Raw genomic sequence first — 23,162 nt, 5'->3', positions numbered from 1 at the left:
TACTGTCTATTGGAGATGAACACAAATGCTGTAAATGTATTCACTCCGGAAATTAAAAAAAAAAAAAAAAAAGAAATGCTCACAGTACAAATACTTCGAGCACAGCTCTCACTTGCCTTTTCCTTTTCGTCGTGCTGAAGACACCCCATTGCCACCGCCCTTGGTGCTTTCGGAGGGCTCTGCCAGAGACACTGCGGACAAGGAGGCTACTCCAGATTGTGGCTAATTTGAAAATAAAAACAACAACTCTCCTTTTAAAGTAATTATGTATGTGACAACGAGCAGAATGTTAAGTACAGGCAGCTAATGCTGCAGTCCTGTATGCACTTTAAATGCCCCTTCCTGGAGGCACGAAGTCTTCCCTGTTTTCAGGCAGCTGTATTTGAATGGTTTGGGCCAGGACATCTGGGGGGGGGGGGGTGTGCAGAAAAAAGACAGAGGCTGGACAGTTTTTATCTGACTGCAAGTCATTAAAAGAAAACCAGATGGTTCGCTTAACAGTGGTATTAAAGGAAAATGAGTAAAAGTATGCCTAGGGCATAGTAAAATCTTTAATTTGTCATTCATCCCCAGCCTTAGCCAGTGATTGATGGACGATTTCACAAAAGTGTCCAGATTAGATTCTGAATGAATCAATTTACTGTAATATTAATACAGTGCAATTGCTGATGCATTTACTTTTTATTGCATAGACTTACTTCTTCACAATTTTGCTTACCTTTGGGGTATTGCTCAGTTCAGTCACCAACTGAAATTAATGCCATTAAGTAACACTGAGTTCCTATGGAAATAAAAAATCTACCTTTATGTGGAGTCCTAAAAACCTTTGGCTGAAGTAACTTTGTCTTGAGGCATGGTAATACGATACAGCCCAGCTGACATGAGCACTGTGTCCCAAGACATTTTATTCTATCCCATGACTATCTGCCATGGCCCATTTATCTGACCAACTTTATGCAGAGGGTAATGGACACTCTTTTGCAACGCAGGTTAGCACACAGACTGAAGCTATAACATCTTGCATTGGCTAGGATTGGTCCTGCTAAAAGCATCTCCAGTATAATTTATATGCATATCTCATCACAGCAAACTTCTTTTGCAATGAGGTGTCTGGGTAGTGAAAAACAACTTAAAAGGAAAGGGGGGATTGTTATTACTACTCATTTCATCCTCATAACCTAACAATGGTGTTAAGTTTTATATACAAAACCATCAACTATGTTTTTAAATGCATCTCACCTCCAGGCCCTTCTTTTGGCCTCAACATGCACCATTTGTTTCTCCTTTAATTTTATTCCCAACTTATTTTTTTTAAACTGGTTACAGTAGCAATTTCCCCCTTCATATAGGTCACACAGACAAAATATTGCTTCCAAGATAAACTGACACTTAAGAAAAAATGAAACAGATGATTGTCTTTGCCTGGATAAAACTCTTCTACCAAGCAAACAGTCAAGGACAGATAACGTAATCTAAAATAATAAATTGGGTTTTTTTATATTTTCCTCACAAGTGAATGTTACAAATTTATCATCTGTGAGAAATTTTTCTAGAGATCTGCTTGTTTTTTCTAATATATAATTATTTTTTTTTTCTGAAAAGAAGGGAAAAAAATGCACGCTATTTTGACCCAGCTATTAAGCAGTTGATGCTGGTGTTGTGATATAGGCCTATACCAGAAAAAACCTGATGACAAGCAGTTAGAGAACTATCCTAGTTTACTGAAATCAAACAGATTGTAATCATACCTTTTGAGATCCTTTTTGAACCAGGTTCTTGAGGCCACACATGGTGACAAACTGTAAGTTCACTGTTGGCTTGAAGACCAGGCACTCAGCCAGCCTTAGCTCTACGTGATTGTCATGGTTTAACACCAGTTGGCAACTAAGCACCACACAGCCGCTCGCTCACCCTCCCCCCACCCCTGGTGGGATGGAGGAGAGAATCGGAAAAAAAGTAAAATCCGTGGGTTGAGATAAAGACAGTTTAATAGTCTTATTAAGTATTAGAGAGAATAATAATAATAAAAGAATATACAAAACAAGTGATGCACAATGCAATTGCTCACCACCCACTGACTGATGCCCAGCCCGTCTCCGAGCAGCAATCGCTGCCCCCTGGCCAGCTCCCCCAGTTTATATATTGAGCATGACGTCATATGGTATGGAATAGCCCTTTGGCCAGTTTGGGTCAGCTGTGCTGTCCTGGCTGTGCCCCCTCCCAGCTTCTTGTGCGCCTGGCAGAGCATGGGAAGCTGAAAAGTCCTTGACTAGTGTAAACATTACTTAGCAACAACTAAAACATCTCCGTGTTATCAACATTATTCTTATATGAAATCCAAAACACAGCACTATACCAGCTACTAGAAAGAAAATGAACTCTATCCCAGCTGAAACCAGGACAGTAATATACACCAATACATAGGACATGATCTCCTCCCAGTCTCGCTCTCACAGTAAATAATCCACATACAGCCTGGCCGACTGAATGCTTAGTTTGTTCTGTCATGTCTTAGGAAAGTTGTAAAACTAAAATTATTGAAGTTGAAAAGGATCTTGTCAGAGGTAATGTTTATTTTCAAAAGTTAGTGCTTTTGCTGAAGGACTAGAGATTTAACTTCTGATTAAGATCACCTCATTCTCAATACTGATGAGTCATTACACTGAGATATACTTTGTCTTGATATCCAAAGTCACAGTCAGTCTTACACAGGTGGATTAATTGTGGAGGAGGAGTAGAAATTTCAGAAATATGGACTTGAAAAAATCACATAAGTTTCCATTTTTAGCTCTTTAGGTGGTCTGAGCTAGGTAAAGAATATTATGGAAGACAATTCCCAGTGGTTCCAACACCTTTTCTAAGCTTGACCTTTTTTTTTGCTACCTTGTTCATTGAAACCAAGTTTAATTAAAATGATGATAAAAATAAGTTTGGGAGTTCAGCCTGTAACAAGTCTTACAACAGCACTATTCCATGATTCATATGAATTAATGATAGCCTGTTACCAAGGGCTGTTTTTGTCCCAATATGATACAGATAAAGTTAAAGAGGCTTTCAAGGCAAACAAAAGTTGAATTTTTGATGTGAAACAATCATAAAAAATACAGTTTTAAAGACAAAATTCTTTTCATGACTTTTCTGTTGCAGGTTGCCTTTGAGGACAATTATACTCAAATATCCTATTGAAATTACTTCCCGCAGTAGACTTCTAGTCTGACTTCTTAACAAGCAGGTCTAACAGATATTTGTCAGAGGCTGAGGTTATATCTAGTAAATCATATAATTCCTCTAGGCCCTATGGCCGAGTGTATTGGCCAACTGAATGAGACTCAGAAGACCTGAACTCTATTCCAGGTTCCAAGACTAGCCTTCTGAGAAACTTCATGTTTCGATGCTTTGTGATCCCAAAACCAGAGCAAATGGTATTGAGTGTTTTGTGAAGGGTTTTGAATCTGCTTATGAAAAATGCTGCATACAAGCTACTTACTGGTATTCTTATTATCAAGAGTAAGGGCTCTGTGCAAAAATACATGGAATGCCCATTTTCTCCCTGAAGGAGAAAATTAAGAAGAGAGCCTCAGCACATCTGCTAATGATTAAACATGCTACAGTTCTGATATTTTGTATTATTGGACACTTTTGGAATGTGTGGTGACAAAGAGTTTTGCCCTTAAAGGCAGACTTGTTGCATGGAGCATGCTTTCTGTAGGGACCATAGGCGTAAGCGCACACGGTGGAGCACTGTGCCACCAAGTGGGTTGTGAGTTGGCTGCCAGCATAGCACTGATCTGGAAAGAAAGTTGGAGGAAGCCCAAAACATTGGCCATGTGGTCATGCTGGAGACTGCCCTTCCAGCGTGGCAGGGCCATAGCCAGGCATTGGTAAAGTCTGTGTGAAGATTTTCTACATTCTTTCAACCTACAAATCTCTCTTTTCTACAAAGCATGCCATCCAGCAATGCTAAGTACTTTGCCACATAGTCAACTAAGTATTTTTTTTCTAATTTGCATGCAGGAAAAGAGAAGCAAAGAGCTGGTTGAGAAAGTCCAGCTCTCCTGACTCATAAACACGTCTTTTCTATGAAATCAACAATTTCCAGGAATCTGCTACCTAATAGATTCATTTTTTCCCATTAATTTCATCACCTATGCCCTGACTTTAGAAGCCATTGTAATGTTTCATTTTTTTCATTTTTATTTTCTCTAATGTAACAACAAAATAAAATGTAGCTGATTAGCCTTGATTTTAAGGCCAGGAGGGATAAATAAGCCTTTATCAAAGGAACAGCCATGAGCATATGATTTAATTGGTCATACCTTGTGTGTGTGCTAAGCAGCATTTCAAGAGACATGGAAATCTCCTGGGGAAAAAAAAGATGATTTTTTGGGCAGCTCATGCTTTGTAATGCTAATTACCTTCATTCTCTTCTTTCCCCTGCCCCCACCATGTTTCAGCTTGGTCCATGTCCCTTTGGATAAGACAACTGATCTCTTCATTGCCAGTGCTGGAATGGCCTAATATGCCTGCCTGCCTCTGCTCTTAGTTTGCCACACCTTTGAATGCATGTATTTATCTGCTATTCGTGTATGTATTTAGTATGTTATTATGTTGTGCACTGTGTGGTATATTACGTAATGTCCACAGAGCGTAAGAGCAGAGCATCCAGAATTTAAACTCAAGAAGTGGCTGGCCTGGCCACTTTTTAATTCTTTACTTACTGCAATTCCTGAATACAATGTTTTTCCACTGTCGGATCTCACTGTCCTACATACTCCTAGGATTCCACCTAAGCCACTAGCATTTAGATCTGACTGATGTGTGCTTAGCTTGGGGAAGTGATTTGCACCTTCAGTTCATGGTTTTCCTCAGGCAATTTCTGACAATATTGCAGACCATTTCAATTCCAACGTCAAGCCACAACTCTATCAATTCACTGCTTCTACTGTGGTATCATTTCATTTCCCAAAAGCTGTGTCCAGCATTTTGGCTGGGTATTAATAATAGTAAAGCATTTATCATGGTATCAGTTAAAGTATCTAGAACTGTGTCCCAATTATTTATTTTCCTTTCTTTTTTTTATTCCCATTTCACCACCAGCTGCATTCAGACCAGGATAAAGGAGATGGATCACTTAAGTACATCCTTTCTGGAGATGGAGCAGGAGACCTCTTCATTATCAATGAAAACACTGGTGACATCCAGGCCACAAAGAGACTAGACAGGGAAGAAAAGCCTGTATACATACTCCGTGCCCAGGCTATAAACAGAAGGACTGGAAGACCAGTGGAACCAGAATCTGAGTTCATCATTAAGATCCATGATATCAATGACAATGAGCCAATGTTTACAAAGGATGTTTACAATGCCAGCATTCCCGAAATGTCAGATGTTGGTAGGTGCTAACTAATAATTGATTTCAGTGTCTGCTCTGGGTTCTTTCCGTGGACTTAATGAAGGCCCCAAAGTTTACAGGCACTGAACACAGGCATCTGCTGTTTGAGTCTGGAGTAAAAGCACCTCAGCCATTAAAAAAAAAAAATCTAACTCCAGGAAAATAGTGACAAGTCTTTGCTGGAATCAGAGGTGTCAGCTGAGTGAAACCTACTCCCTCTGTTGTACCACAAAAAATGCAAGTTAATACAATCTAGTTTAGCTCATGGTGAAAGTGAGCTGAGCTAAGCTGTGTTACATGACACCTGTAAAGAATTTAATATGCTTTGTTAACATGATTTAGTAGCAGTGTAATAATATGGAAATCCATGGTCACCTAAGTGTATCCATTCCACCCCTAGGTCTGTTCAGCAACCCTTCTTTAGTTCAGGAGGGTAAAAAAAATGGAGAAGGGCAGGTGTAAAGTGGTTGTACACACTTCAGGAGCAAAAACTGTCACCCTAGTCAACTCTTCACTGATTCTGAGATATGCCATTAACTTCCTATGACCTTTGATGCTCTTTTCATGCAAAAGAAAAAAGCTCCAAAATCCATTGTAGTCCATTGAAATATTTCTATTGATTTAAAATGTATCAAGCTGTAAGAATCAATCAATAAAAGAAAAGAAAAGAGTTTCCTTGAAATATGATTTTAAGATTGGATCTTTTCCAGAGAAATTGACAGGTTTTGTTTCTTTGTCTCTGATTCTTAGGGAGGTCATTTTGATTTCTTTGTCAGAGAGCGATGTATGGTTAAACTGCAAGAAGCACATTTCTAATCTGAAATAATATCCAGGGAGAGAAGCATTAATTAATTATAATCAAGAACAAGATTAAAATAAAGCTCAAGCAATATGAAAATAAAGACTTTGGGGCATACTCTCTCCTCTCATTCATGGGACTTTTCACATGGATGAAACCTCATCTGGTGAAGGGAGAACCTAATATTCACATTTTAATATGTGAAGTGAAAACTTTATTCACAAATCTGTTCTAAATGTCAAAACCTAAGCTCATTTTTTATGTTTGTTAACACTTTGCCTAGGATTCAACACCATTTCTTTCTCTAGAAGATGCATGAAAAAACAGATTTACATTCCTATGTCAAACACCTTACAAGCATAAGTAAATTTGCAAAAGTATATTATTGACCTAGATTCAAATTCTGAATGTGTTCAATATCTGAAAAAGGGTGTGTGTCTGGTTTCTTCATAAGAAATATGATGAAGGATCTACATATCCCATCAATAACTGTGTATTTTAATGAACTGAGAATAAGGCAATTATCATTTTGTTTTTGTATCTACGTCCTTTATGAACAGAGAAACTTCTACAAAATAAGAATATCTCTAACTTTTTGCCACAAGTTTGACCTGAACTTGAACTATGCTTTTTCTACATCATAAACTGTCTTGGCCATGAAAAAAACCTGTGGATTTTTATTATCTGTAATTTATCATTGCAGGTACCTTTGTTGTGCAAGTCACCGCAACTGATGCCGATGATCCTACGTATGGGAACAGTGCTAAAGTTGTCTACAGCATTCTCCAGGGACAACCATATTTCTCCGTTGAATCTGAGACAGGTCAGGGGACCTTATCTGTCATTCTATGACAATGTGTGTAATTTAAAATGACATACTAAGCCATGCTAGGACATATTAGACAAAAACTTCAAAGAGATTACATTTTACTCAGTGCAAAATCTGACAAACTTAATAGAGCGATACATCTGTAAACATGACACCTACATTATTTTAATCTTACCAGCAAAGCCTAATAAATACAATTAGTACTGGACGTGAACCAGTTTTCAATCATTTTTAACAAGCAGTGGGTACAGAGACTGCTGTGGATGCTTAAATTAAACCAAATAGGTTGGCTTTTAGAAGAAAACGAGAAACAGGTGGGTGTGGAAAAAAGTGCTTAATCCTCATAGATCTTCATAATGGCTAAATTAAGACTGAAGGTTTGTTCAGGTGGGGTTTCTTTTTCTCCTTCTGCTTCTTCAAAACTTGTTTAAAGTAATTATAATTTCTGTACATCTGCAACATATCACTTTAATGCTAATTTTATGAAAGAAATCTTAATTAAGAATAATGATAGAAGAGGTAAAATTGGCTGCTGTGCTACACTAGAAGATCACAAATAGAATCTGAAACTTCTGCGTTCTGTTTTTGGAAGATGTTTAAATTATACACAATGACTGGAATTTTTTATGTGCTGAATAACAGACAGCTTTGGAACCTGTGCATGTAAAACATATGAATTCTGGCTGACTGAATCTGCTGTACCATTGCCTATCTGACTACACAGATAGTCTCTTCCCAAGATTTATAACAACCTTCTCCAACAAGAAACAAAGGATCTCAAGAAACTCCTTAAATGGGAACAGCCATTGCCTATCTGACTACATAGATAGTCTCTTCCCAAGTTTTATAACAACCTTCTCCAACAAGAAACAAAGGATCTCAAGAAACTCCTTAAATGGGAACATCCATTGTGATAGGTTGCTGGAAGCTAGAGAAATCAGTTCTCCTCAGCATCCTTACAGGAAAGGAATGGATTATCCCAGACAATTAATCAGGTTTTAGCATTGTTTCTTACATAAATCTTAGAGACTCAGGCAGGGAAAAGGAGGGAGAGATGATATGTCTCAAAGAAAAACCTGCGGTGAAAAAATGTACATAATTCTGAAATGAGGGAGAGCCAAGATATTAGATTACTTCAAGCATAAGGTATTAGATAATACAAGCAAGGATTTTTGGACTGACGCACTTATTCTGACTTGGACAGTACACTATGTGCTCTTCTATCTAGAGTTATAATAACGATAATGTAGCTGGGAGTTGACCAGTAATAATCTTTTAGCAAAAGGGTTGTATGGGGCACAGAGGGGAAGCAAGGTAAACCACAGGCTTGATCTTCCTGCCATGGAAATCAATTGCAAAACTCCTAGAGTGAAATAAGTCTCTGTCGAAGCTGCTGTGAATTTTGCCATGGATTTCAGTACTTGAATTTCACCCCTTTTGCCTACAAAGGAGTCAGTTCTTAGCCTTAAGAGACCCAGTGAGAATGCAAACATTTTGCTTCATGGTAAATCTGAATGACTGAATTTCAGTAGGAGTTGGCCTCATAACTGATATTTGTGCCTTTGAAGAAGGAAGGGACTGGCAAAATCATTTCAATCAATGTATAAATAGAAATATATATACTTGGGCATGCTTGGATGCTCACAGTTTTCTTAATTAATTTATCTTCTCTCATTTAATGTTGCTGTATTGCCTCTTTAATGATGTCTTGCTGAAGTTAACTTTTTTTTTTTTTTTACCACGTGTGTCAAAATAAAAATATTGACAGAACAGGAGAGAAAAGATGGAGTACATTATAATGAACAAAAAACCTTTTTCCAGTTCAGTGAGAGACTTTAGCATGGAACTGAAAGGGGGTAAATAGTTATGTAAGTCTGCTCACAAATAGGTAGAACATCTTTCTGGGGATGCCACTAATATTGTGTCTGTCACATAGGCAGCAGCCTGAGATATGATATGACAAGTCTGTAATTTAATATGCCATCTCATAACAGTAAATATTTGTACTGGGCAAAGTTTACTTATTACACAGAGATTGTTTTGTTCTTTAGGCTGTGGGGTTTTTTAAATAAGAATTTCCATCAAAGTCAGTACCTTACATGTGAATTCCCCCTCTTTAATTTTCATGTTTTCAGGCATTATTAAAACCGCTTTGCTAAACATGGACCGTGAAAACAGGGAGCAATACCAAGTGGTCATCCAGGCTAAGGACATGGGAGGCCAGATGGGTGGATTATCAGGAACCACCACCGTGAACATCACATTGACTGACGTAAACGACAATCCTCCTCGCTTCCCCCAGAGTATGGAATATTTACATTCTATGTCTTTACAGTAAAATGGACAAAAATTGGTATTTTTTTTTCACCTCAGATATTGTTTCTGCTGTCATGAACTTACTGAGTATCAGACTTACTTCCTTTAAGAAAGAAAAATTCAACACACAAGCAAGCAATAGGATCATGCTAAGCTTAATTGCAATAACTGGGAAACATATCTTTAATACTTTTACTCCAGTTGCAGTAGATAGTCTGAGAGGTGAATTAATGTACAGAAACATTATTTTTCCTACCCTTTAAATAGCATTGACTGATATAATCTGTATTTCTTGATCAATATTATTTCTATTAGACCTTATCATTGACTGCATTTTAAGATATCTGTTCTAATCTAACATATTTAAGTTTTGAAACTTATTTATTTAAGTACATAAAATGATCCCAAGAGCAATTCTATCAAAATGAATACTTACGCCCAGGAAGCATTTGCCTCAATGGATTTTCCTATATTCTTTGCATACAGAAACAAAAGCATGTACATAAATATACCAGATATTTCTGCTGATTTTCCTTCCCCTGTCTCAGATCATTTGGTAGAGATCTGTGTGATATTTAAGGGAATCATTTGAGCCAGATCTCTTAGAAAGTAATTTCTATTAGCGACCACTCATGGCCATATGTGATTCGAAGTGATTCACCTTTCATCCACTTCTCTTTCCCTCTCTTTCCTTCCTTCTCTCTTTCTTTCTTTTCTTCCCTCTTTCTCTCTCTCTCTTTTTCTTCTTTTTTGCTTTGTCTAACCACTGCTCTGTGTGTGATGTATCACAGTGTCAGTGTGTGTCAAAGTCACGAGCAGCTGTTAGAGAAAATAATTGCAGATACTATCAGACAAATCAGCAAACTTTGGCGGTTAAGTCACTGGGAAAGTTATTGGAAGCAACTTGTCATTTAAGTTCAAAGTCTGTTCCTAGCTGTGGGCAAAGCATTTCCATTTAAATTAGAGCAACTTAAGAGAAAATATAGCACTCTGCCTCCAATGAGTTAATTATACATCTCTGGACATAAGTGTCTTCAATATAAAAGCCAAAGATACAGCTTCTTAATGCCAACATTCCCCAAGTAGAGTTTTTTCAGAGGAGAATTCAATATAGCACATTATTAATAGGCATTTGGTTTTAGTGTTACTAAGCTGCATTGGCCTCTGGCAATTCTTAATATTTGTCTTTTGGCCGGAAGACATTTTTCATATACAATTTTGATATGGCCAACAGAGACCCTGATAATGTCTAGAAATGGACATATGTTGCTCAAGATACATGTATGTAGGAACACAAAATGCCCATCCTTCATACTAGAAAATAGATAGAAAAATAAGTTACTTTTATCCACAAGAAAGTAAGGCAGAAGCTGAAGGCTGTTGCCCCAGGAAGACCTGAAGACACAACAACTCACTAACTCATCTGTGCATCCCCAGCATGGACAGTGGGCTGAGAGATGGTGTCCAAAGTACCAGGAGACTGACTGACAAAATTTCCTTCTCTGTCTGCTGTAGGCACATACCAATTCAGAGCTCCTGAGTCTACACCACCTGACTCACCAGTTGGCAGGATAAAAGCTAATGATGCTGACGTGGATGAAAATGCAGAGATTGAATACAGCATCACTGAGGGGGATGGATATGACATGTTTGGAATTACTACAGACAAGGACACACAGGAAGGAATTATAACTGTCAAAAAGGTACACATCTTAACACACTTAATCCCAGCCTCTGAAACACCAGTCAAAACTTTATCTAGCATATATTTGTTTTCCATTTTTAGTGTAACATGTGTTGTTTATTAATTTGAATGCTATCTGTTAGGAATCTCTACATTACCTATGTAAAGTTTCTTTTATACAAGCAATTGGGCTCCTTCCTCTTATACCCTCCTTTACTAAATCAAGGCACATACTTTGAAGGACCTGAGAGAGTAAATTACCTAGGGAGTGGGATAGGACTGAGAAAAAATTCTACAGTCTGAACATATCCACAGAATAACTCAAGGAGGCACCACCCTCCAACTGTGATTTTCTCCCTTTGATGATTACAGGATTTGCTCACTTACTAGAAGGTGCTGTGTTAAGACCACAGAAATAATCAGTATCACATTGCCTATTTTGCACTATCAGAAAGTGTTGAATTGTATAGCTATAATACATTAAAGTACATAGATAGACAAATTTCTTTTGACACACATTTTGTAAAAATGTAATTAATAAATCCATCAGCATGCTTTTGCTTTAGAAAAAAATCACAGCGCCTTGCTGGATCACAATGGACATCATCTACTAGGTTGCACACTGGCTGTCAGAAAAGGTTTGAGAAATATTGTTTACAGTGGGTTATCAGGCAAGCTTGATAAGGTTACAGATATCATCCTCCATCAGTTCAAGTTCAATCATCACTAGATAGACATTGTGTAGATTTTCCGAACATGCACTTGCTTGTTGATATCAGTACGACACCTGTCATTACTTGTTTTTTAGGAGATGCCTTCCAGGGGCTGATTATGATATCAGTCTAACTCTGTTTGCATTTCTGTCTGTTGCTGAGAGAAGCTGTGAATCTTCTACAACATAGTGGAAAAACGGGGTGACTAGTCTCTCCCCACATTTCTCTAAGTACTGTAACAAAGAGTCACTAAATGCTGCTTCTTCATACTTTTAATAGTGTGATATAGTCATAACCTGTCATAAAATCATGTTTTCCTTGATGGGTGGTTCTGGATGCCCAGACACTAGATGTCACAGTGTTTCATTTCAGTGATGAAATGCCAATATTTAAACAAGCAGCTCCTAGAAAATCTTCCCCCTTTAGTGTGTGGTGCTTAGGGGCAAGGAATAGACAAGAAAATATCAAAATGCCAGAAATGACAGAATAAAAGGCATGAAGAGTTAAGACTATTTGAGAAGGAAAGATTAATTGATGTCAAGGAGTTCCAGGCATAGAATTCCCTGAAAAAGTGGTTTTTTTCTATACTGTATCATCAGTAGCATAGAGCCCTGTCTTTCTCCTTTCTGCTGGCATTTTAATTCCAGTTCAGTCCCCTCTTATCTAGCACTGGCCTCTCCATGACATCCCCCCATTAATTTGGCTCACTGGTTGAGAGAGTCCCTTGGGAGACAGTCCTGAAGGGCAAAGGGGTCCAGGAAGGCTGGGCGTTCTTCAAAAAGGAAGTCTTAAAGGCGCAGGAGCGGGCTGTCCCCATGTGCCGTAAGACGAACTGTCGGGGAAGACGACCGGCCTGGCTGAACAGGGAGCTTTTGCTGGGACTGAGGAAAAAAAGGAGAGTTTACCACTTTTGGAAGAAGGGGCAGGCAACTCAAGAAGAGTACAGGGATCCTGTCAAGTCATGCAGAGAGAAAATTAGAAAGGCAAAAGCCCAGCTAGAACTCAATCTGGCCACTGTTGTAAGAGATAATAAAAAATATTTTTACAAATACATTAACAACAAAAAGAGAGCCAAGGAGAATCTCCCTCCTTTACCGGATGCAGGGGGGAACATTGACACCACGGATGAGGAAAAGGCTGAGGTACTTAATGCCTTCTTTGCCTCAGTCTTTAATAGTCAGACCAGTTATCTCCAGGGTATTCAGCCCCCTGGGCTGGAAGACGGGAACGGAGACCAGAATAAACACCCCATAATCCAGGAGGAAGCAGCTAATGACCTGCTGTGCTACCTGGACACTCACAAGTCTATAGGGCTGGATGGGATCCACCCGAAAGTACTGAGGGAGCTGGCGGAGGAGCTTGCCAAGCCACTCTCCATCATTTATCAGCAGTCCTGGTTAACAGGGGAGGTCCCAGAGGACTGGAGGCTTGCCAGTGTGATGCCCATCTACAAGAAGGGCCAGAAGGAGGATCTGGGGAACTACAGGCCTGTCAGCCTGACCTCAGTACCGGGGAAAATTATGGAGCGGTTCATCTTGAGTGTGCTCAACAGGCATGTGCAGGCCAACAGGGGATCAGGCCCAGCCAGCATGGATTCGTGAAAGGCAGGTCCTGCTTGACCAACCTGATCTCCTTCTACAACCAGGTGACCTGCCTAGTGGATGAGGGGAAGGCTGTAGATGTTATCTACCTGGACTTCAGTAAAGCCTTTGACACTGTCTCCCAAAGCATTCTCCTAGAGAAGCTGGTGGCTCATGGCTTAGGCGGGTGTGCTCTTCACTGGGTAAAAAAATGTCTGGATGGCCGAGCCCAGAGAGTTGTGGTGAAAGGAGTTAAATCCAGTTGGCGGCCGGTCACAAGCGGTGTTCCCCAGGGCTCAGTTTTGGGGCCAGTCTTGATTAATGATCTGGATGAGGGGATCGAGTGCACCCTCAGTAAGTGTGGAGAGGACACCAAGTTGTGTGGGAGTGTTGATCTGCTTGAGGGTAGGAAGGCTCTGCAGAGGGACCCGGACAGGCTGGATCGATGGGCCGAGGTCAATTGTATGAGGTTTAACAAGGCCAAGTGTCGGATCCTGCACTTGGGTCACAGCAACCCCATGCAACGCTACAGGCTTGGGGAAGAGTGGCTGGAAAGCTGCCCGGCAGAAAAGGACCTGGGGGCTGGTTGACAGCCAGCTGAACATGAGCCAGCAGTGTGCCCAGGTGGCCAGGAAAGCCAACAGCATCCTGGCTTGTATAAGGAATAGCGTGGCCAGCAGGACTAGGGAAGTGATCGTGCCCCTGTACTCGGCACTGGTGAGGCCGCACCTCGAATACTGTGTTCAGTTTTGGGCCCCTCACTACAAGAAGGACATTGAGGTGCTGGAGTGTGTCCAGAGAAGGGCAATGAAGCTGGTGAAGGATCTAGAGCAGAAGTCTTATGAGGAGCAGCTGAGGGAACTGGGGTTGTTTAGCCTGGAGAAAAGGAGGCTGAGGGGAGACCTTATTGCTCTCTACAGCTACCTGAAAGGAGGTTGTAGAGAGGTGGGGGTCAGTCTCTTCTCCCAGGTAACAAGTGATAGGATGAGAGGAAATGGCCTCAAGTTGCACCAGGGGAGGTTTAGACTGGATATTAGGAAATTTTACTTCACTGAAAGGGTTATCAAGCATTGGAACAGGCTGCCCAGGGAAGTGGTTGAGTCGCCATCCCTGGAGGTATTTAAAAGACATTTGGATGAGGTGCTTATGGACATGGTGTAGTGGTGGTCTTGGTAGTGTTAGGTTTACGGTTGGACTCGATGATCATAAAGGTCTTTTCCAACCTATACGATTCTGTGATTCTGTGAACTACCTGAAAGGAGGTTGTAGCGAGGTGGGTGTTGGTCTCTCCTCCCGAGTAACTAGCGATAGGATGAGAGGAAATGGCTGCAAGTTGTACCAGGGGAGGTTTAGATTGGATATTAGGAAAAATTTCGTTACTGAAAGGGTGGTCAAGCATTGGAACAGGCTGCCCAGAGAGGTGGTGGAGTCACCATCCCTGGAGGAGTTCAAAAGATGTGTAGATGTGGCACTTCAGGACATGGTTTAGTAGGCATGGAGGTGGTGGGTTTACGGTTGGACTAGATGATCTTAGAGGTCTTTTCCAACCTTACTGATTCTATGATTCTGTGATCTGGCTGCAAGCCACAGCAATCCCCACAGACCTCTCAAACTTTTTTTTTTCCTCTTCCCAGGCGCTGGATTTCGAAAATAAAAACCTGTATATTCTGAAAGTAGAAGCTACCAATACTCACGTGGACCCTCGATTCCTCTACCTGGGGCCATTCAAGGACTCAGCTACAGTCAGAATTCAGGTGGAGGATGTAGATGAACCCCCCGTGTTTAGCAGACCAGCATACATAATGGAAGTGAAAGAAGATGTTCCAATAAACAGTGTAATAGGAACAGTAACTGCTCAGGATCCAGATGCTGCCAAGAACCCTGTCAAGTAAGCATAGACTATTTCAGCTTGTGCGTAAATTTTTTACAGCTTTAATTTTGCTTTTTTCATGTCAGCACACAAAAAAAATAACTTTTAACAATGAAATTTTCAGGTATGCTTAAATATGGAGTATTGTAGATGGTAAATGATCTCTCACACTTGAGCATATGTAGGTATGCGTGATTATCTTTGCATTGTCCTTGCATCTTGAATTACATTCTATCCTCTTCAGTAACTAATGTTTGTGGTTATTTCTACCATGGAAGAATTTACTGCAAAAAGAGCACTAAGAAGATGTTAGCGTTCTCCTTCCACCTTTAACATTTTCCAGTGCAGTGCAGTACATCCTCTTGGCTATATGACAGGGGGGTGATTCAGCAGCCCTTTCTTCTCCCATCCGTCCAGACCTGCTTAACAGAGGTCACGTTTACCTTCTCTAAACTGCAAGTAGAAATGCCTTAAAAGCAGCTCATGTGCACACACAGACTCTGATTTCACTTCTGTCAGTGTAAGGTTAGTAAGTTAAGAATCAGTCTCATGGACTTCATAAATTACACTTGCCATGAATCAATAAACTAGTCTTAGAGGAAGTGGAGGACATGTTAAGATTGGAGTAGCTAAACCTAAGCCTTCATTTTTTGTAAATTAACAGGTACATTGTTTCAGTACATTTGAAAACATACTGAAGTACTTAAGTCATTTTGGATAGCGTATAAAAGAACTTTTAAATAGTTGTATGCTTTAATTAAAGTTCATTGCTACTGACAAGGCAGCAAGAGGAGGAAATGAAAAATACAGCAATATTAAAACCAGGTCAATTTTCAGCATGTCTCTGGGTTGGGCACCTTGGAAATGCAATAGTAGTCTTAAGATCAAAATAGAACAATGCAGGTTTAATAAAAATCCAATCCATCAATACTTTGCACTTCTGCAAACAACTATCTTTCATCAAGATATCTTACAATGTTTATGAGGCATGAGTAAGTTTTAAGCTCCCAGCTCATCTTGTGAGAGGGGTAAATATTATCATCTTAATTTCCTAGATGAAGAAATTAGATCTAAAGCATTTCTGGCAGAAACCGTCTCTGTCTTCAGTTTACATGCAATGCCCTGCACATGAATTCTTGTTCAAGACTAAGCCTTCTAATTTTAATTAAGGTTTTCTTTCATTTGTATCATGACATGCAACAATTATATGGACTTCTGGACTGGGAGAGCATAGTAACTTAAAGAGCAACATAATGTTTTGATGGCTTTGGTGAAGCCCAGGGACAGAATTGAACACCTTCTATAGCATGTCTTCATGGGCATGCTAGCATGAAGATGAAAAACTGGTTGGGGTGACACCCAGGCCCCTTGCAGTCTTCATATGAACCTCCTTTTTTATATCTAATGGCACTGAAGAGTGAGGGGAGTGCTTCCCTGCTTCCCTCTGTTTCCCTGTGGTGATAACTACAACCATTTGCGTTTTACACCAGCACCAGCTCCTAATTATAAGTGTTTTACAGTGGATAGGGATTATGCTATTCATTGTTGAGTACTGCCTACTGGCTCTTTTTTATTAATTGAATGTGTGTGCAAAAACTTACCTATCTTTCAAAGGGCAGTTCTTTAATACAGTATAGATACTTTGCATATTAAAGTATCAGATAATTATTGAGCAAAATTTAGCAGAGGTGTCAAAATTGATGCAGCGCAGCAGAAAACTTGTCTCCTTTATACTCTAATAGCATGCAACAATCAAGGCGAAAGGAGAAGAAAAAGAAAAATGAGGAAGAGGTTAGAGTAATAGAAATAAAAGCAGCAAGAAGAAACATGAAAATCAGTAAGAGGGGAAGGAAATCAGCAGAGAGCAGTAGCTTCAGAGATGTTAGCTTGCAATAAATGTAATTTTATGGTGTTAATATCTTGAGTATCTCCTAGAATTTAGGGGCACGGGTTGAGTCTGCATCTTTTTGACAGGTTGATTTTTTTTTTTCCATCATGCAATAGAGATGCTAAATCCGATTTTCACTCTAAGCTTCAGGGAAGATGCAATTAGACTGAATATATATGACTTGTCACTTGCTTGTCAATTTTTCTTGACAGTTAAAAATAAAATCTTTAGACACTTGATATTACAATGAAAACCTTCCATTTTCTCCTCTGCTCGAGTGAAGGTTTCTCTTTTTAAACAAACTGAGCCCTAACTCTGTTAGATGAAAGCCCCTTTGATCTTCCATTAAAGGAAACCTTCACAATATCATTATGAAAATGCATTATGAAAAATTCACACACACATCCTTTCCTGACCCACAAATCTCCCTGACTTGCAGTTACATTAGGCAGCAAGCTGCTGAACATCAGAAGACAATGAAGCAATACCAAAATATGAAGCGGATATCTGCCCTGGTTGTAAGAGTGCATAATCGTTCATGACCTGTGTACTGGTAGAGCTACATTTCATCAGTCCAGCCCGTATAAATAAGCTTTGCTGTGACATGACATTAGGAAAATACAAAAATACACCAAGTAGATGTTTGGCTATATTTGAATATGCATCCATGCATAATGACATGAATACACTCCTGAGTAACACTCCGCTGTCCAGCTGTGTTATAAAAAAAGAGTTTTGCATTCTGCTTGTGTTTGATCTAAACAGAAATATTATGAACCACTGCATACTGAAAAAAATAATGCTGCAACTGGCACTGCTGTATTGTACATCAGATCTTTTTAAATTGCTAGTTGAGTTTTTTTGCTATAGTAACTCCTCAGAGGCATAATGAAGTTCATCAGTCACTGGAACTGTCTCCCTGCTGTGATTTGATTTACTAAAGTATCCCAGATGAAAATGATCTGCAAACAAATGTAAGGCTTAATTTTGTTTGTGTATTTTACTGACAACATATTTGCATGTGTTAGATTCCCTCTTTCACCCTCCCCTTCTTCCTCTTATGTACAAGGAGAGACTGGAATCTACATAGATACCTTTTAACTTCCTAGCTTGTCAGTTCTTCAAGGTTTGAAAGGGATGAGGTCCTGAAATCTGACAAATACACACCAGTAATTTCATTAAATAAATGTAAAAGTTAGTTTGATGTTGTCTGCTTAATTCTTACTAGGTTATGATCCATAAGTCAGAATCACCACCAATTCAACATAATTAACAGTCCTTGATCAAAAGAGACTGGATTATACAAACTGAGAAACAGAAGTGACAGTCTAGCTTATTAAAATCATCCTTCTAGACCAGGGTTAGTGGTATAATTAGAATATACTTTAACTGCGTTGACCTTGTATGTATTTTCTTTTGGATATGAAGAAATAAAATTAACATTTCATTAAGAAGCTATTCTCTGGTTTTGGTTTGGGGATTTTTTTGGTGAGTTTAACTTTGCTCTGTACAAGTGACTGAATATACATGCGGTTTTACAAGGACTTATATTTTAAAATTCTTAATATCTTGAAGAAGTCCTCAATGTTACAGCTCTGGTAACTTTAGAAAAAGTCCAGAACAATTTTTTTTTTAATTTCTTCCAGATAGTGCACCACATATTGAATTTAGGAAATCTTACAAAGTAAAGATAGTGATTACAATATGCCAAGGCATTAAAATGCACTAAGGTAGTAAGATATTTTAAGTCCATTACTAATATCAAGCATGAGTGAAAGCATAATTGAAGAAAAAAAAAACAACAAACGGACAACTCATGCCTAAAGCTAGTTGCTTACTTAAATATCTTGCTGAATAAGAGCCTGAAACACACTATTACAGTTGGCTGGAACAGCTAATCTATGGAAAATCCTGATATTTAATTTCAAATAGGAATGCAAAATCTAGATTTACTGCAAAATGGAAATACCAAAGTATTTCAGCTGAAAGATATGGAAATGAGGTACAGAATATCTGAAAAATAATTGAATTCACAAAATACCAACATTATATCATATAAAAGCCTGAATGAATGCAAGTTAAAATGAAATGTTTACTATATCAAATACTTACTTTGTCAAAATATAAGAGAGTCAGACCGGTTTGTATAAACTTGTTTCCATCAAACATTTCAGCTAAGTCAACAAATTCACATGTACTATTTAGATTTGGACAAAACAACACAGCTTGCTGGAGCTGTCCCATCCGTCAGCGTTGCATATTACATACCTTCTCACATACTCTTTTCAAGCTGATGGTAACGTTACAATGCTGCATAAAGGAACTAGGTTATTGACACTACAGCTGAAATTGCGGTACTGTTAAGTCAAGTGACATCAACAAATAAAAACTAAATCAACTCCTGAAAAACTAGCAAGGTGTGCCTATGCAAGTCCTACCGAAGAAGTTAGCTTTTTGTGCAAGTACCTTTGAATTTCATTTGGCTGTTTCCGTAATGTGGAAAAAGAAAAACAATTTGGTGTAAATAATTAATACTTGCTATAGTTTTTTTAGGAAGGTAAGCTACACTAAAATTCTCATTTCAGAATAAGAGTAGTCTAATTTGCTGTGTATATTATATCCCTTTCTTTTTTACTTGCAAAGAAGAAAAATAAATGCAGTTACAAGATAATTATCAAGTTAGTTCATTTTAAACCTTTGTCAGAATCACATGTTTCAACTGGACTCTTCTATTCCCTCCTTTGTCCATGCAAGATCTTTCTCAGAAGTTAAGAGACACTGCACAGGCACTGCGAAATCTGTGCAGAATAAGGGATGTGTCACGCAGCTGCTCCTAGGGCAGAGCAGGGAACGGAAGTTTTTCTTCAGCCTCTGCATTCCCTTCAGTTCTGTTGTGGCAGTAAACTCTGCCAGTCATTCTCCTGGCACAGTTTTCATCTGACTGCATACCAGCTCAGCCGTATCTTTATCCTTGTCTGGACACAAGAGACAGCAGTAGCTGCCTTGTCTCCATCAACATGGCCTACAAGGAAACCAAGGGAGGGCACTGGGCTTCCTAAGGCTCTGTCCTGGATTGTACATCAGCACATATTTGGGCTTGAAACAAGAGCAGAATAATGCAATTGTATTCTTGCTTTAGCAACATCAGAGATACATTTCTGTCAAAACCTCTGTAATTTATGCAAGAATTTTCTCTTCATGAGAGATGAAACCAAGTCACAGTATTTGGATCAAGGGGGTAGCACCCTCTCCCATGAACTGGAGAGCTCTGCTTCTAAAGTTGGATTCAGTTCAGCAGAAAAAGCAAAAGATCAGATAGATTGAAAATTTGAATCCATATTTAGACTCTGAGCTCCTCCAGAGCTTATTAGCATTCATTTTCACATCTAGATACCATCAAGCAGGGCTGAGCATGTTAGTTTTAGTGAATCACAGCAAACCTTTATGTGATATGTACTATGGAATAATGAAACTCTGTTCCAGGCTGACTTGTTTGGTGGGGGCAATCTTTTTAAATGCTGGGAAGTGCAAGGCAAAAATGCACCCCAGCTGTCAAATTTTATATCAGAAATTATTTGGAACAGTTGAGATATCAAACCATAAAAAGAGGGTTTTATAATGGGAAAGCCAACTCAGCCTTAAAATAATCTTCATATCTTTCAGGACACAGACTTCACATTTTTCACTAAAAACAAAGCTTTGATGATTCTCAGAGGTATGTAAATTCCACAGTAATTCATTTATTCAGTGACAATGCTCCACCTTCTAAATCAAACCTCCAATGTGTCATTATCCAGTAGCTCAGAACTAGCTCTGTGTGTGAATATATATGAAGACTCTGAAGCCTGCACTGAAACAAAAGGCAACTCCATTTACTAGCTGTTTGATGTCTGGTCTTAGAAAATGGTTTAAGAACACCGAAATTAAAAAGAAAGCATTCTCCTAACCCCTGTCTCTATATTTGCAGGTACTCTGTAGATCGACACACTGATATGGACAGAGTATTCAACATCAATTCAGGAAACGGTTCGATATTTACTTCAAAACCCCTTGACCGGGAAACACTGCTATGGCACAACATTACAGTAATAGCAGCAGAGATCAGTAAGTCAAACCTAAATACCACTGCTGTCCCTGATGTAATGAATTTAGCCTTCTAGCTGAGCGTGTGAAAAGCGCGGCTGGACAGATGTCAGGTTATATGGATAGTCCACTCAATACTAATGAAGAAGCAGAAACTCTGCAAGAGGTGGTCTGCAGTTTTGTATTTACTATGGACACAGCTCATTAGGAGGTAACTTAGCTGAGCAGGGAGGAAAGGTAACAATTCTGTGTTTTCTAATCAGTAATTTTTAATTTTGAACATGATTGTTGAATTCTGAAATTGGCATGCAGCAAGCAAGATGGTTTACAGCCAAACTGCATTCCATGGCTGAATTCAGTCTGATCCAGACTGAATATAGCACAGGCTGGATGTTTTCAACTAAGACTAAGGTGGCTGGGCTGAGCTAGGTGCCCAGATCTTAATCAGTTTTAAGGATTTCCATTTTTAACTTCTTTCACGTCCTTTGAAATTATGAGCTATAGTTACAAATCAGTCTGTCACTTAGTTTAGGATTGCTCAGAAGAATACTAGTCATGTTGATTTTAGGAGCAGAAATGCCAGGGATCTAGATAAGGACATGTATGCTAGGTGGCCTTAATAAACAATCATCGTTATTTTAATACATTAACTATAAGCATGGGACATGCTCAAATATTAGGTAATGCAATTCTATTTGCTTTTGCAGAGTCACAGTGCCTGTGATTGTGAAGCATGGTGGAATGGTAGATAGATCTAATATAAACACCAGTTCTATGACCATCACAAAGTCTTTGTGCAACTCAGAGGCTAAATGGCTTTTTTTTTTTTTTAATATAATCTGAAACAATATAAACTCTACTTTCTTATGCTGTGTGTATGTGTATATGGCTCAATCAGCTGCTGAACAGTGAGAAGAGTGTAACTAAGGAGTACTTGACTCCAGCTTCCTTTATTCTGTAGGTCTTTTTATAACTGAAAACTGATGTGAAACAATATTATTGAGGCAAGCAGATGGGGTTACGTAAAAGAGTAGTCGGCTAGCCTACAGAAATTATGTTTCTTAATAGTTTTCTCCCTCTCTTGAAAGTTTTCACCTTTTAATGGTAGGTAAGTGGTTTCAGCATACCAAACATTGACTTCTGGCTGACTGTTAGTCAGGTGTTTGTGTTTCTATTAAGTCTTTGAAGGAGTAATCTAGGGTCAAGAGTTGTACACTACAGACTGAGCTCCTGGGTAGAGGAGGAGGGGGAAAATAAACACCTAAAAAGGAAAGAAGAGCAAGAACATTTAGGAAGCACACTTGCATTGATCCCAGCAGAGCTGAAATAATATACGGTATAGAAAATTGTATACTGTCTGAAAACCAACTTAGCATCTATACAAAATAGTCATTTAGTTCCTTGCCTCCTCCCCTAAGGACAGACCTTCTACTGGGCCAAACCCTCCCAACTAAACCTTTTATGTCTGACACAGGCTTCTGTCTTAATCACTATTTCTCGTTAGTCTGAATCCTTCCAGGCTGCAACAAGCTACTTCCCAGGCTGTGCTTCACTGAGCCTAGACCAAATTTGGCATAACTGGGGTAGATGCCTTCCAAAGGCAATTTTCTTGGTTGAAATGCAGCTACTGTTTAAACAAGCCTTGATCTGATCCAGGCTACCTCACTAATTTCAGTGTCAAGAGATTAGACTGGAAAGCACCACTGCTTAATTCTGCCAGCTAAAACCAGTAATTTTAAAACCAGCAAGGCTAGCTAAAGTCCCATTCCACTAAATTCCAGCTAATCACTGATTGCTCTCGGTGACATACCATCACATCAAACTCCAGATATATTTCACTGAAGTAATCTAAAAGAAATATCCAGTCAAGTTACAGGCAGGATGCTCATTCAGATGGATGGGTGCTCCCTTTGATATAAAAAAAGTAAAAAAAAAAATGAAGAAGTCATAAAGAGAAACACCTTTCAGTGATGACTGTTCTTGATTTCATTTTACAGTAGAAAAAATT

General features: G+C 39.0%; 1 protein-coding gene across 3 annotated transcripts in view; it reads left to right on the top strand.

The window, feature by feature from the left end:
• Positions 1–23,162, top strand: part of CDH6 (cadherin 6) — a 110,847-nt gene that overhangs the window by 72,699 nt on the left and 14,986 nt on the right. For all 3 annotated transcript variants that reach the window (XM_075493992.1, XM_075493994.1, XM_075493995.1), the window contains 6 exons: positions 5,098–5,392; positions 6,895–7,014; positions 9,156–9,323; positions 10,852–11,039; positions 14,948–15,201; positions 21,039–21,175. In XM_075493992.1, the coding sequence (XP_075350107.1) occupies positions 5,098–5,392; positions 6,895–7,014; positions 9,156–9,323; positions 10,852–11,039; positions 14,948–15,201; positions 21,039–21,175 (1,162 nt within the window). The remainder of the gene's footprint in view (positions 1–5,097; positions 5,393–6,894; positions 7,015–9,155; positions 9,324–10,851; positions 11,040–14,947; positions 15,202–21,038; positions 21,176–23,162) is intronic.

This window comes from Mycteria americana, chromosome 2 (assembly GCF_035582795.1).
Source record: "Mycteria americana isolate JAX WOST 10 ecotype Jacksonville Zoo and Gardens chromosome 2, USCA_MyAme_1.0, whole genome shotgun sequence".
NCBI classification, from domain to species: domain Eukaryota; kingdom Metazoa; phylum Chordata; class Aves; order Ciconiiformes; family Ciconiidae; genus Mycteria; species Mycteria americana.
The sequence above is the reverse complement of the archived record's forward strand: the minus strand, read 5'-3'. Positions and strand labels throughout refer to the sequence as shown.